This window comes from Mustela erminea, chromosome 6 (genome assembly GCF_009829155.1).
Source record: "Mustela erminea isolate mMusErm1 chromosome 6, mMusErm1.Pri, whole genome shotgun sequence".
NCBI classification, from domain to species: Eukaryota; Metazoa; Chordata; class Mammalia; order Carnivora; family Mustelidae; genus Mustela; species Mustela erminea.
Window position 1 is genome coordinate 67,550,625 of NC_045619.1, and position 12,969 is coordinate 67,563,593.

The 12,969-nt window shown below is 38.3% G+C and overlaps 1 protein-coding gene across 2 annotated transcripts in view; it reads left to right on the forward strand.

Moving 5' to 3' along the window:
• The window catches only part of ITPR2 (inositol 1,4,5-trisphosphate receptor type 2), a 497,678-nt gene that overhangs the window by 178,646 nt on the left and 306,063 nt on the right, over positions 1-12,969 (forward strand). For both annotated transcript variants that reach the window (XM_032347608.1, XM_032347610.1), the window contains exons 22-23: positions 8,099-8,292; positions 12,502-12,631. In XM_032347608.1, coding sequence (XP_032203499.1) covers positions 8,099-8,292; positions 12,502-12,631 — 324 coding nt within the window. The remainder of the gene's footprint in view (positions 1-8,098; positions 8,293-12,501; positions 12,632-12,969) is intronic.

The following is a 12,969-nucleotide window of genomic DNA, read 5'->3' on the forward strand; positions in this document are numbered from 1 at the left end:
TTATCAGGTACACAGTGGGTGGAGCACCTTCCACAGTTCAGTGTGGAATTTACTCTTAGTCTTTAAGCTATAGAGTGATGCTGGAGCCTCCAGAGTTATCTAGGAAAGACATGAATGATTCCTAGCACCCAGGAAGAGTTACTACTGTTACCATATTGAGTTAATAGGACAGAATCAATTACCCAGGGATGCCCTCACAAATAATGAGACTGACTGAGGAGGGCCATGTTGTCCTCCCCTCCTCCCCAACTCTTTTCTCTATTTATAGATACTATTTGAACCTCAGAATCTGATGCCTTGAGCTGTCAATAACTGGGAATGGTTCCCCAGTTTTCTCAATTTCTGCTGAAGAGAGTCCACCAGTGACCTCCAATAAGGTACACTGTTGGAACCTAAACATAAATGCATAGAATGTTAGCATGTAAAGGGATTGTTGAAATCATCTATGCAATATACAAACTTCAAATCTTCATACAACACCCATTACAAATGGTCACCTGGGATCTCCTTGAACATCGGAGTGACCAAGATTTTGTTGCCGCAAAAGGCAGGTCTTTCTTATTTCCAAGAGCTCCAATTATTAGATTTCTTTTGTTATGTTAGGTCTGTTTTGTTAGATTATCCTAAATATATCTGCCTCTGACTTCCAATTAGCAGTCCTACTTTTGTTCCCTGGAGGCACATTGAAATTGAACATCAATTCCACATGTCTGTTCACTCCGTTTGAAAATGACCAGCATGTTGCCTGTGTGTCTCCTCCTCTCTGCGTAGTTTCTTTAACTATTCCTTTTAGGATTCAGGTGTTACTGATCACTCGTCTGACCAGCACAGAGGCAAGTACAGTTATTTTCTCTTTCATTCTGAACTCTTTACTTTTGTAATGCGGTCTAGGTGAACTGAGTGTTTTTGGTAACAATGACATAGAGTAGATCCCCATGGGACTTGAACAGAACTCAAATTGAATTTGTGCTCCGGTATTTCATATTTTCCCATCAGATACTTTACAGATACTTTAGTTGGTTTTTTGGGGTTCTAAATACAGGGCATTTTGTTTTGATTTTGTCATGTTGTTGGTGTAGTTTGGGGATTTGGTGGAATAAATCACTATATTAGTTATCATTTTTGTTTCATGCTACCTTTACATTTAAGAAACATGCTGTCTCTAACTTCACCAGTCAGCAACAAAAATACTTATCTGGTTGAGGCAATGGTACAGCAGCAAGGAGCTAGAAACCTCTCTGAACTTTAACAATGATAGATGTGCTAGTACTAGTACTCTTTGGTTATGATCATTTAACTAAAATCATACCTATGAAACTACATTATTTAATGCATGTATCTATAGTGTGATGATGAATCAGAATAGTGGTTGCTCTTGGTGGTGGTGGTGGTGAGGGGGAAGGTAGAGGAGAGGAACTGGAGAAAGGTACAAAAGAGGTTCTGGGGTAATGGAAATATTTGGTATCTGGATGACATGTGGGTTTATAGGGGTGTGTGTCCTTCTTCAGCAGAACTGCTGAAAACTTTCATTTAAGATCTGGGCATTTTATTGTATCTAAATTGTATCTCAATTGAAAACATTATGTAAATTCATTTATTGGTTAGATTACCAACAGTTAAGAATTAAAATCAGCTTTGCAAATTAAAATCTTGAGGTTTGGAATATTGAAATGCCTTTGTCAGTATTTGACAGTGATGAAATCCAAAGTAGGATGTAGAACTCAACCACTGTTTTGTATGAATTGCTTTTTAAATTCATCCTTTGAATAACACTTCTTTAGAGTGTGGGTGTGATGGGAAATAATTTTCTTTTAAGCAGTCTACTTGATATTCAAAAAAAAGATGGATAATAACATTACTATATTTTGGTAGTGTGTGTTCAATAGGTTTTGCTTTGTTCAAATTCTAAGGTTTTGGAAGGCTGGAATGTGTAAATCGTTTATCAGCATACTCTATTCAATGAGTATTTATTTAGAATGAAGAAAATTTGGTATCATATTGTCTATTTTGTTCACTGAGTATTCTTTATAAAGCACTTCTCTGAAAGTCTTCTTTTTGAGGTGATATTTTATGTCAGTCAAGACAGAGTGTAAGAGATCATGAGCTATGAAGGAACCACGCATTCCTTAGTAGAATGGTGGTTACTCTAACAGAACATGATGAAATGGAGAATAATTGTTTTTAAGAGATGTAGTGAAAACATGCACATGTCCTCCACTTTTCATTTTGAGGTAATACGTTATAATTATATGATACCTTTTATTCTTCATGACATTTTTGTTCGTATTATACAATCTTATTCTCACAGGACTTGGAACATATTTTGTTAGATTAAGAGTATATACATAGGATGGTGAAATAATTTGAGGAAGATCATACTAATCTAAATCTTCAACTCTGTTCAGCCTAGGTCAAAATTGTGTCTCTTCAGTGAAGCTGCCCTTCACCCTCCTTACCTAAAATAATTTAAAAAATTAAACTAAAAGTTTAATTAAAAAAAAATTTAGAGGCCCCTGGGTGGCAAAGTTGGTTAAATGTCAGACTTGATTTCAGCGCAGGTCATGATCTCAGAGTCACACGATCAAGCCCCACATCGGGCTCTGGAGCTTAGTGTGCAGAGTCTGCTTGAGATTCTCTCTTCCTCTCCCTCTGCCCCTCCCCCTGCTTGTGCGCAGTCTTTCTCTCTCTCTCAGTAAATTAAAAAAACAAAAACAAAAAAACAAAAACTTTTTTTTTAAATTAAAAAGTTTCTTCAGGAATCTTCATCCTGCCCATGCTATAACTCTCAGCTGCCTTATATTTCTTCTTAAAAATTTTTATGGATATATTTTATGTTTTATGTTTTCCTAGCCATGTTGTTAGTTCTATTTTTCCTATGTCCTCCCATCCCCACTGTTCTTAGAACAGAGCCAGATGAACATCGGTTATTTAATAATACTTACTGAGCAAGAGCTGCCTTTAAAATGAAATTGTGCAGCACCAATAAAATGCTCCGAGTAGTGTGTGGCCTATCATATGTAATAAAAACTGGTTGGATAAGTTCACTTGGGGATAATGTGACCAAATTCATTATATGATTAATAGTAATTTCACATTTTTACTGCACAGTTTTAATTAGAATCTTTGCTTTCTGGGGGTGCCTGGCTAGCTCAGTCAGTAGATCATGTGACTCTTAATCCCAGGGTTATGAGTTCAAGCCCCATGTTGGGCATGGAGCCTAATTAAAAAAAAAAAAAAAGAAATAAAACTATTAAAAAAAGAGAATCTTTGCTTCTTGCCTTTGCTAGATTTTCTGAGTTTGAGTGTAAAATCTTTGGAAACTTGCTAGGTGATTGTCTATTAGCAAAGCGGCATGGTTTGGGGAAAAATCCCTGCATATTGATATCTGTTGACCTCTCTCTCTGAAGTTCTGCCACGTTCTGGCTGAGTAAAGTGGGATGGGTCCCCTAAGCCCCCACCCTACTGTGAGCATATATGTGGCCTAGTAAACTACATGGGATGTGATTTGCCCTTGACGAGGGCAGATTTCATGATTCCCCTTATCTCACTAATATCTGTCTTATTACTCTTTCTTTTCTTTTTAATGAACAAGTTTTCAAGGAACATGAAGTTACATATGCTTTTTGAAAAAAAATTAGAAAATTTGGGAAAATATAAAGGAGAGGAAGCAAAAACTCACCTTGAGGAAAGATGGAATATTTTTAGTATACTAAGATCCCATTTTTAAAATAATGTCAATCTCATTTTTAAAAATTTTTATATTTTATTTTATTTCTTTTAAGTGTTCTGGAATTCATTGTTTATTCATTTGCTTATGAAGTCTTTTTTTCTTTTATTAGTGCATTAATCTAGCACACATTTATTGGATGACTCCTGTATGGCAGGCACTATTCCAGGTGTTGGACATAGAGCAGTAAACTAGGAAGGATCTTGTTTTTTCATGGAGCTTTTGTGGGTTTTTTTTTTTTGAGGGGAGTATGTACAAGAAGCACATAAACTAATATAAAATATGACCTGAGATGGCGATAATGGCATGGCTGAAACGTAAAGCAGGTGTGTGTGTCCAGAGTGATGGCAGTCCTCCTTTAGAGAGGGTAGCCACCTCAGGTGGTGATATTGTACCAGAAATCATAAACATAAGTGAGAAAGCAAGTTGAGTGACCATCTAGTTAAGAGAACTCTAAGCAGAACAGCATGTTCCCAGCAGGTCCAGCATAAGGCTTACAGACCCGATGGAGGCTAGATTATCCAGCTCTCTCAAATCCTGTGATCTAACTTTGAACTGGGAAGGCTGGCTACTTTTTGTCTTCATAGGGTGTAAAATCTTGATTTTCCATTTAATCCAGGTCAGTACCATGGTACCCATGGCTCTGCTTGTATCACTAGCTTCATTAAGGCTTTGATCTTGTGTTAATGTTTTTGTTTGTTTTGCATATAGAAAAGTCCTTTTAAAACTAGACCCTCAACCACTGGGAGGAAGCACTGCTCCAGAGAATGTTCAAAATAGAAAACCATTCCAGTTCTAAAGTGTAGGCGTCTTCCAGCAAGTGGAGGTTTATAAGGAGCTGCTGAGCAGGGATAGGAAGGAGGAAGATTTCCTGAGACCTGTCTTTATGGTTTAACATCATTCTGTTTCAAATGAATTATTATAACAACAAATGCGTTTTTCCTTCTTTTTCTTTTTCAAATTAAACTATGAAAATATGTTTCAGGGAAGGAAGAACAGTTTCTGGGTTATCCATTCTTTAGCTTCTATTATAAAACATTGAGCTGACTTTAGTAGTCACAGAACAATTAAATTGCTGTGAACAATTATTCACAGAGCTCTTCTAATCAAATATTTCTATGATCTCTTATAAATGCTGAGAAGGTTGCAGAAATGTCTACTTGAAATCTAAACAACTGGAAAATTCAAATGATCGTTTCTTGTTTTAGGTATTTCTAATAGAAATAGATAACACATAAAGATGACTTTGAATTAAATAAAATAAAATACCAGTAGTCATAAGGTAAATTTCAATCAAGTAAGATTCTGTTAACTCTCTCATGCTTTCTAGAAATCCACTTAACTCTTAATGATTGTTGAGTGTAGTAATGCTCACAAGCAGTAATATGACTTCTGAACAGGTACAATTAAAGTGTGGTCAGCTCACCTTTCCGGTTGTGTGGATCTCTCATTGCTTTTTATTTTTCTGCGATTGGTAATGGGAACTTGACTCATTGGAAACATCAAACAAACAAACCAACAATGTATTCTCAATCCACTCCTAGCCACCATTCCTGTTAGGCATTTTGTATACGCTTTTACTTTCAGGTTTTTCTCTTGAGGGAATTAGGATGGGTAAAGCTATCCGTGCAATCATGTAATAAAAAGACCTGAAAAGTCCATCTGCTCTTCTTTCTAAGCAATTCCTTCTTTCTTATTTTTGTTTAACATTTTTTCAAACTATCTCAACACCCTTTACATATAAATATAAATTCTGGCTACTGGGTTAATATAAAAGACATAGAAAAGCTGAATTTTTATGGGTTAGTCTGTCCAGAGGATTTATATCGTTACACAGTAGCCTTTCCACTGAAAACTTTTTAGTAGTATTAACTAATTATGATTGAGAGGAGAAATGGTAAGTTTTCTTCTTTGGCAGTGTTGAAAACCGATGGCCTCTGATTTATCTCAACAGTCTAGAGTTGGGAATTTTTCTCTGGAGAAATGGATACTTGGGAGATTTGCATGTATGTGATTTATGTGGCATTTGACTTACGTTTTCCAAGCTGTGATAGTTCACAATTTAAGCACTTCTCATCACCACCAAGCAACTCCAGAAAATAGAGCATCTTTTAATTTGAGCCCTCGCAGTTGGCCATACATGGAGAAGTCAGGAGAGTTTTGTGGTAACCACGTGCCACAGGCATCTAAGGATGTGGTAGAACCAGAATGAACCCCCCCACCCCATGTCATTGACAACATGTGTTACGTATTATTATGGTTCTGGCCTCTAGATTTTAATTTCTTGGTGACAGGATCTATATTTGGGGAAAAGAATTGTCTGGGCTAACTTTCTGTGTAATAATCACTTGGATTAAATGATTATTTTCCATGCAAATCTAAGTAAGATGCAAACACTGGGTGCCAAGGATTTCTGTGTGAATCAGGGGTAGGAATAACAAAGGAGCCTGTTCTGTGTTAGTGGTGAGAAATCATCTCCTGGAGGCTAAAACATACATATGCTCGAGTCAAAATTCGGGAAATGTACTGGTTAAACACTGGTGACCTAAAACCATTGCCAACCTCCAGATGTGCTTCCCTGCAATCCACGTAGCAAACAGTGGAGGGATTTGGAAGTAGTCAACTGCTGTGATTGCCTGAGAACCGCAGAAAATGAAGTATTCTGCCTCAAGGTTGTTCTCCTGGAAAACAGGGCTTTCTCGAATTCTTTATCTCAATCTTGTCTAAACTTGGAAATGACCTTTCATATACATTTTTTCTCCCCCTGCCGTTCTTTTTTGGTTTATGCCAACAGCAGTCAAATAAAGTTCATAGACTCTCAGAAGGAAAACCAGTTAATTTTTTGCCTGGAAGATGCCACTCGAGGAAAAAAAAAAATGTTCCTTCTCTGCCTACTCCAAAATGTACTATTTGAGTCCCACTCTCTTTTCTGTACATGAATTTCATATATGGATAAGATAGTAAGTTATAAAAGGCATTTCGCTTTTCACAGTGATTACCAGTGGCTTGTTGATATTTGTGGGTTGATCTGTGCAAGAGCATCAAGATTATTTTGAGTCATCCTTTCAATATTTTCCTTTCCTTTATTTATTTGCCTTTTGGTCCTGTAGGTATCCCTATAACTTATACTCTTCACTTAGAGCTGAGAGTTTTATCTCATCTCATCTTATTTCCATTTCCATTTCTCTTGGTTTACACCCTGAGACACTCAGGGAAAGGAAAATTATTTGCCAGATTCTTGGGCCTTTGCTTGAGGTAAAGCTCCATGAACATACATAAAGCAGAGATCAGTGTTCCAAAAGAAAAGTATACAGTTGTTCTTTTGGCTCTTGGCTGCTTGTTGTGGGAACTTAGAAGTGAGAAACAACAGTCAGGCTGGAGAACAGATTGGAGCAGCATCCAGAGGATCCTTGGGTTCAGCTGTTTGTGGTCAGTGGAAGGCGTGAGGGTATGTGCAGTTTTATTGCAGGACAAATGAATGAGAAGTCAAATCAGAGAGAGACAAACCAGGAGAGACTCTGGACTCCAGGAAACAAACTGAGGGTTACAAAGGGGCAGGGGTGACGGGATGGGGTAACTGGGTTATGGGTATAGAGGGGGGCATATATGGTGATGAGCACTGTTCTACACAACTAATGAATCACTCAACGCTACATCAAAAACTAATGATGTATTACATGTTGGCTAATTGAACATAATTAAAAAAGATTAGGGAATTTACCTTCTAAAAAAAACAAAAATGAAAAACTCAGAAGACACAGAAAGAGAGCAATCCCATTTTGGAAATGATCATGTTGGTCACTAATGTGTTTTCCTAATTACCTCAAACATCATTGCTTTTTGTGGATTTGGAATATGAGTTTTTTAATTCCAGACTCCTCATGAGCTTTTCTCACAAGCATTATGAAAGCAAAGCTGTAAAGTCCTTGGGTTGAGGGTAGGATTAGGATGCTAGTCACCACTTCCATGTTTTCCTGTAATGCCTGTGTCCTCCCTTGTAGTTCCTTTCTCGTAGAGTTCATTCACATTATGGTAAAAGTTAGAGCCTATTGGTGTGACAGCTGGTAGGGGCTTCCTGGGTTCCAGAAAGACCTGGGGCGGATGTTATCAGAGCTCCCACAACTCACTGTGGTGCATCCTGGGAAAGCATTTTCTGAGAACAGTAAACTTCCATTTTTAAAAATTTGTCATTTTGAAATGCGTCTGCAGCCTCTGTACTTTGTAGGGAAGGAGCCAGAGTAGAGCTGGTGCTATTCTTTCCTGTCTTCGTGCTTCTGCGGTCCTGCTTGCTGTCCGGTTCTGACCAGCTGGGTAGGACGCCTGTTTCTTCAGCTGTCGTGTGTGTTGACTTAAAGACTTTTCTTGTGCCAGGAAACAACGTCATGAGAACCATCCATGGAGTGGGAGAGATGATGACCCAAATGGTACTCAGTCGAGGCTCTATCTTCCCCATGAGTGTGCCTGACGTTCAGCCCAGCATCCACCCCAGCAAGCAGGGGAGCCCCATAGAGCATGAAGATGTGACCGTGATGGACACCAAACTGAAGATTATTGAGATTCTGCAGGTACGTGGCAGAACGGGAGTAAAGGAGTGAATACCCAATTGTGCATCTCCAAATCACTGGGAATATTCTGAAATGCTATTGAACTCATTTATTTCTGTTAAGTGAACGGCACTATTTAAAATGTTAGTGACATGTGTTCATTTCCATTAAATGTATTTCTGATGATATCTAACAACTGTGGAGTGCTTTGAGGGTCACAAAACCTCTTTCATACACATTTTCTCATTTAGTATTGACCCTGATTTCATTTTACCTTTACTTCAGGGTTTCAGAGCAGGCAAACTTGAGATTGAATTCTAACTTGATTTGTATTTTTAATTGAATTGGGCATGTAATTCTAGGTATTCAGATTTATCATTGTTGCAAGAAACTCAAATGAAATTTTATTTATTATTAACAAAAATGTTAATATTGGTCTCAGTATTTTATATAAGGGACTATCTCTCTTTGTGTTTTTGTTTCCAAGAGGCTGAGAATAATAGATGTTTTTAAAATGAATATAGTTTAATACCTAGCTCTATGAATTTAAAGAAGATAAATTATTATTTCATGCCCACTGGTTTAGTGAATAAATTCCCTATTACTGTAACTGTGAATTCTTAACATTTTTTTTAAGTTTGGAAATAGTTTTATGATACTTTAATTATAGCCTTTATTCCAGATTTGGAGAATAGGGCCTGGAGTTTTCAAGAATCTATTAAGATTCTGGATATAGTTTACTAAGTCTTTCATCATAATTTAATGTAAACTGAGCTAACAGAAGTGGGTTAGTAGTCCTGGAAGGATCTGTACATTTTTATTTAAAGCAACTAGGCTTATAATCATAAAAGTTTTCACAGTTCCTCCAGAAATTCCAAAGGCTGAATCCTGAGAAATTTTGGCAGGCCTCCGAACCCCGTGTTCATGACTCTGAAGAATCACTTGGTTCCCCTATTCTGAAACTGAGAACAGTAGTGATCACCTGACCTGTGAACCTACTGAGCCCATAGCTTCCCGTCATCCTACTCATGGGACAACCTCTAGGATATGTGACCTTGTTTTAGCCCACAGTTATGGAAGTTTAGCATTCGAAAAACAATCTGACAGCTAACAAACGAGGAGATGGAGCTACTGCAGTGGGGCCCATGCGGGGCTGACCTCTCCTTGCTGCCTCTTTTGGGCTTTTAATATATTTCTTGTTGAGCCTCTTTTCTCGTTCTGGTTTTTGTGTTGCCGTGTACGGGTCTGATCCAGTCCGTGTTCCTATGTGCTGCTCTTCCAGACGTTTCTGTCTTAGAAACTCCCTCTTCAGGAGTTTCTTTAGAGGCGCCTGCATGGCTTAGTTCGTTAAACACCTGCCTTTGGCTCAGGTCATGATCCCAGGTCCTGGGATGGAGCCCCTCATGAGGCTCTCTCCTCAGTGGCGAGCCTGCTTCTCCCTTTCCCTCTGTCCCTCTCTCTGCTTGTGTCCTCTCTCTTTGTCAAATAAATTAACAACATCTTTAAAGATAAGAGAGAATTTCCTTAGAGCCATGTTCCTCATACAAATCTCCTGCTTCCTGCCAGCTCTACCTCTTCACAGGGTCTTCCTGCCTTTTCCCCATCATTTTATGTCTCTCTCTCTCTCTTTGTATCTCTCTTTATTTCTCTCTCTCATTTTCTCCCTCAGTCTGTTTTTTAAAATATTTATTTATTTATATGAAAGAGAGGGGCTCCGGGGCTCCATCTTGTAACCCTGAGGTCATGACCTGAGCCCACTCCAAGAGTCAGATGCTTAACCTACTGAGCCACCCAGGTGCCTCCCCTCCCTCTCTGTGTCTTCAGTTCTCTCCCAACTGTCTTTGTTTTTATTCTTCCCTCTGGCCCTTTCCTACCTTCCATTTATTTTTTACAGTTAAATATATTAAATATAATTAATTAATATTTAATAAAATTTATTAAATTTTAATTTAATTTAATAAAATTTAATTTAAATTTAATAAATAAAATTTAATAATTTTTAAAATTTATTTTAAAATTTTATAAAATTAAATATATTAAATATATTAAATAAATTAAATATATCAGAAGATGAAAGTTTTACTTTGGGATATATTTATAAAATACAACACTATGAGCACTAATCTTCACTAACTGAAAGTTAATAAGTGTTTCACTAATTAGTGTCTTACTCATTTGCTCTTTACATAGGTTTTTTTTTTAAACCTTTCTTTTCAAGCATGTGCCATCCAGTTTCTGTTCCCGTCTAAGACTGTCAAGTCCAATGGCCCTTCTCAGCTCTGTTTTCCCACGATCTGTCCCTTTGAAAATGCTCTTTAGCTAGACTCTACCCAACCATGATGTGTTGCAGTACATGGTAATAAAAGAGACTCTTTGGTGTTTGTTTTTCCTTCCTCATTATACATTCTTCATAGGCAAGGCTTACCCTTGACACCCCTTTTGTACCCTCAGCACCTTTCTTAGTTCCTGGCTTCACAAATGTTTGTTGAACTTAAGTGACCATAGCTGACACAGAGCATGTTTCCTGCCCATAAGAAGCATAGGGGGCTATCAGAAGAGAGAAAGAGAGAGGCAGAGGCAATAATAGAAGTATTAGGTTGATAGTAGACAGGTGTAAACCATATTTTAGGTGAGCAAAAAGGAGAAAAATGGATCTAGACAGGGAATCAGGGAAAGCTTCATTTAAAAAAGAAGTTTAGTTCCATCCGTGTTGTCGCAAATGGCGTATCATGCTGAGCGAAATAAGTCAAGCAGAGAAAGACAACTATCATATGATCTCCCTGATATGAGGAAGTGGTGATGCAACATGGGGGCTTAAGTGGGTAGGAGAAGAATCAATGAAACAAGATGGAATTGGGAGGGAGACAAACCATAAGTGACTCTTAATCTTACAAAACAAACTGAGGGTTGCTGGGGGGAGGGGGGTTGGGAGAAGGGGGGGTGGGGTTATGGACATTGGTGAGGGTATGTGCTTTGGTGAGTGCTGTGAAGTGTGTAAACCTGGCAATTCACAGACCTGTACCCCTGGGGATAAAAATATATGTTTATAAAAAAATAAAAAATTAAAAAAAAAGAAGTTTAAATTGAATCTGGGAGGATATCTGAAAAAACTGGTGACTCTAGAGTAGAGGAGAATATTCAAGGTAAGGTAGACACTGAACACATGGGAGAAGGCAGGAGAGAAGCATCTAGTGCTCCTGGAACAGAGCAGTATGAGAAGGAGTGAGAGGAGGAGGAGAAAGGAATGGGGGAACAGGGCTGCTTCAGGAACCACAGAGATCCTGGCAGATCAGGTCAGACAGTACCATGTGTGACCATTACTCTTCACTGTCCAAACAAGGCTCTTTTCAGAGTGCAAGGGGCATAGATAGTAGTTACGCTGGGACAAAATGTTACACCAGGCTTATCGCGTGCAAACTGGGATAGGTGGGAACCCTGTATAAAACCACTTCTCTGTTGTTTCCCTTCTCCACTCAGAAATCTGTAGCACATATTTTCTTTCTCGGGTCACCACTGAATTTTCTATACTACATGATCAAGCCCTCAATCCTTTTCTAATTGTGTTAACAGTGCTGTATTTTGTTTTCCCAACTCAGACTTTGGCTTCTTCAGGGCAATGGGCTTCAAGTGTTTGCACTCTTCCTAGTGCCTAGCACACATGGGAACCTTACTGACACTTAGTTTCTGCCAGTGTGTTAGTTAAGGAAGACAAGGACAACTGCACAACCCAAGGAAACACAAACACCATTGAGGTAATCCATGGTATATTTGGATGCTGTTACTTCAGCTGTCCTTTTGTAGCCGAGATCCAAGACTGACTGTGGTATAGCCGGAGTCCATACTATTGTACCTGGAATTTCGGCCTTTCTGTGTGTGGTTGAAGGTCATAGCTCCAGCACTCTCCTCCCAGAGCCAAAGGTAACTCTGCAAGGTGCAAAAAATTGTTACCTCTTCTTCCAGACTCATTGGATACCTTTATCTGGAATATTCAAAGAGTAATCATGGGAAGTCAAGTTTTCTTCTTCCTAAAAAACTGCTTTGGGATCTTACTGACATTGGCTAATGGAACTGTGTCACTTCTCTTCATTTTATGACTGATAATCATGTGTGCAACTGAGATTTCTAATTAGTTCATGTGCAACGTTTAAAGTTTTGTTGTTGGTGTAATGAATTGTAGTTTTAACCACTACGTTAAGAAAATAAAAGTATTTTTTTAATGCTTTTTTGTAGTTTATCCTGAGTGTCAGACTAGATTATAGGATCTCGTATATGCTGTCAATATACAAGAAGGAATTTGGAGAGAACAATGAGAACACGGAAACGTCTGCCAGTGGCTCTCCAGATACGGTACTACCATCAGGTAGCTCCTTTGTGTCAATATTTGCTCTGTAGCTTTCATATTTTGTCTATGAGACAAAAATGTGGAAATAATATCCACCAATGACATGAAGGGATTGAGACAGAGCAACGGACTTGCCTAGGATGCTGGGAGGATATTTCCAGTTTCTTGGTGCTCCGCCCCTCGAATGCAGTTTATTTTGCCATCTTCACAGCTCAGTGAGGTAGAGGTACTGTTTATTGTGCCATTTTATAGATAAGAAAATCGAGGTCAGATGGGGTAAATTACTCACTGAAGATCAGGAAAGTAGTAGAGCGGGGATTTCTTCTGAGGTCTCCCCAGTTTCAGAGCTTGAATCT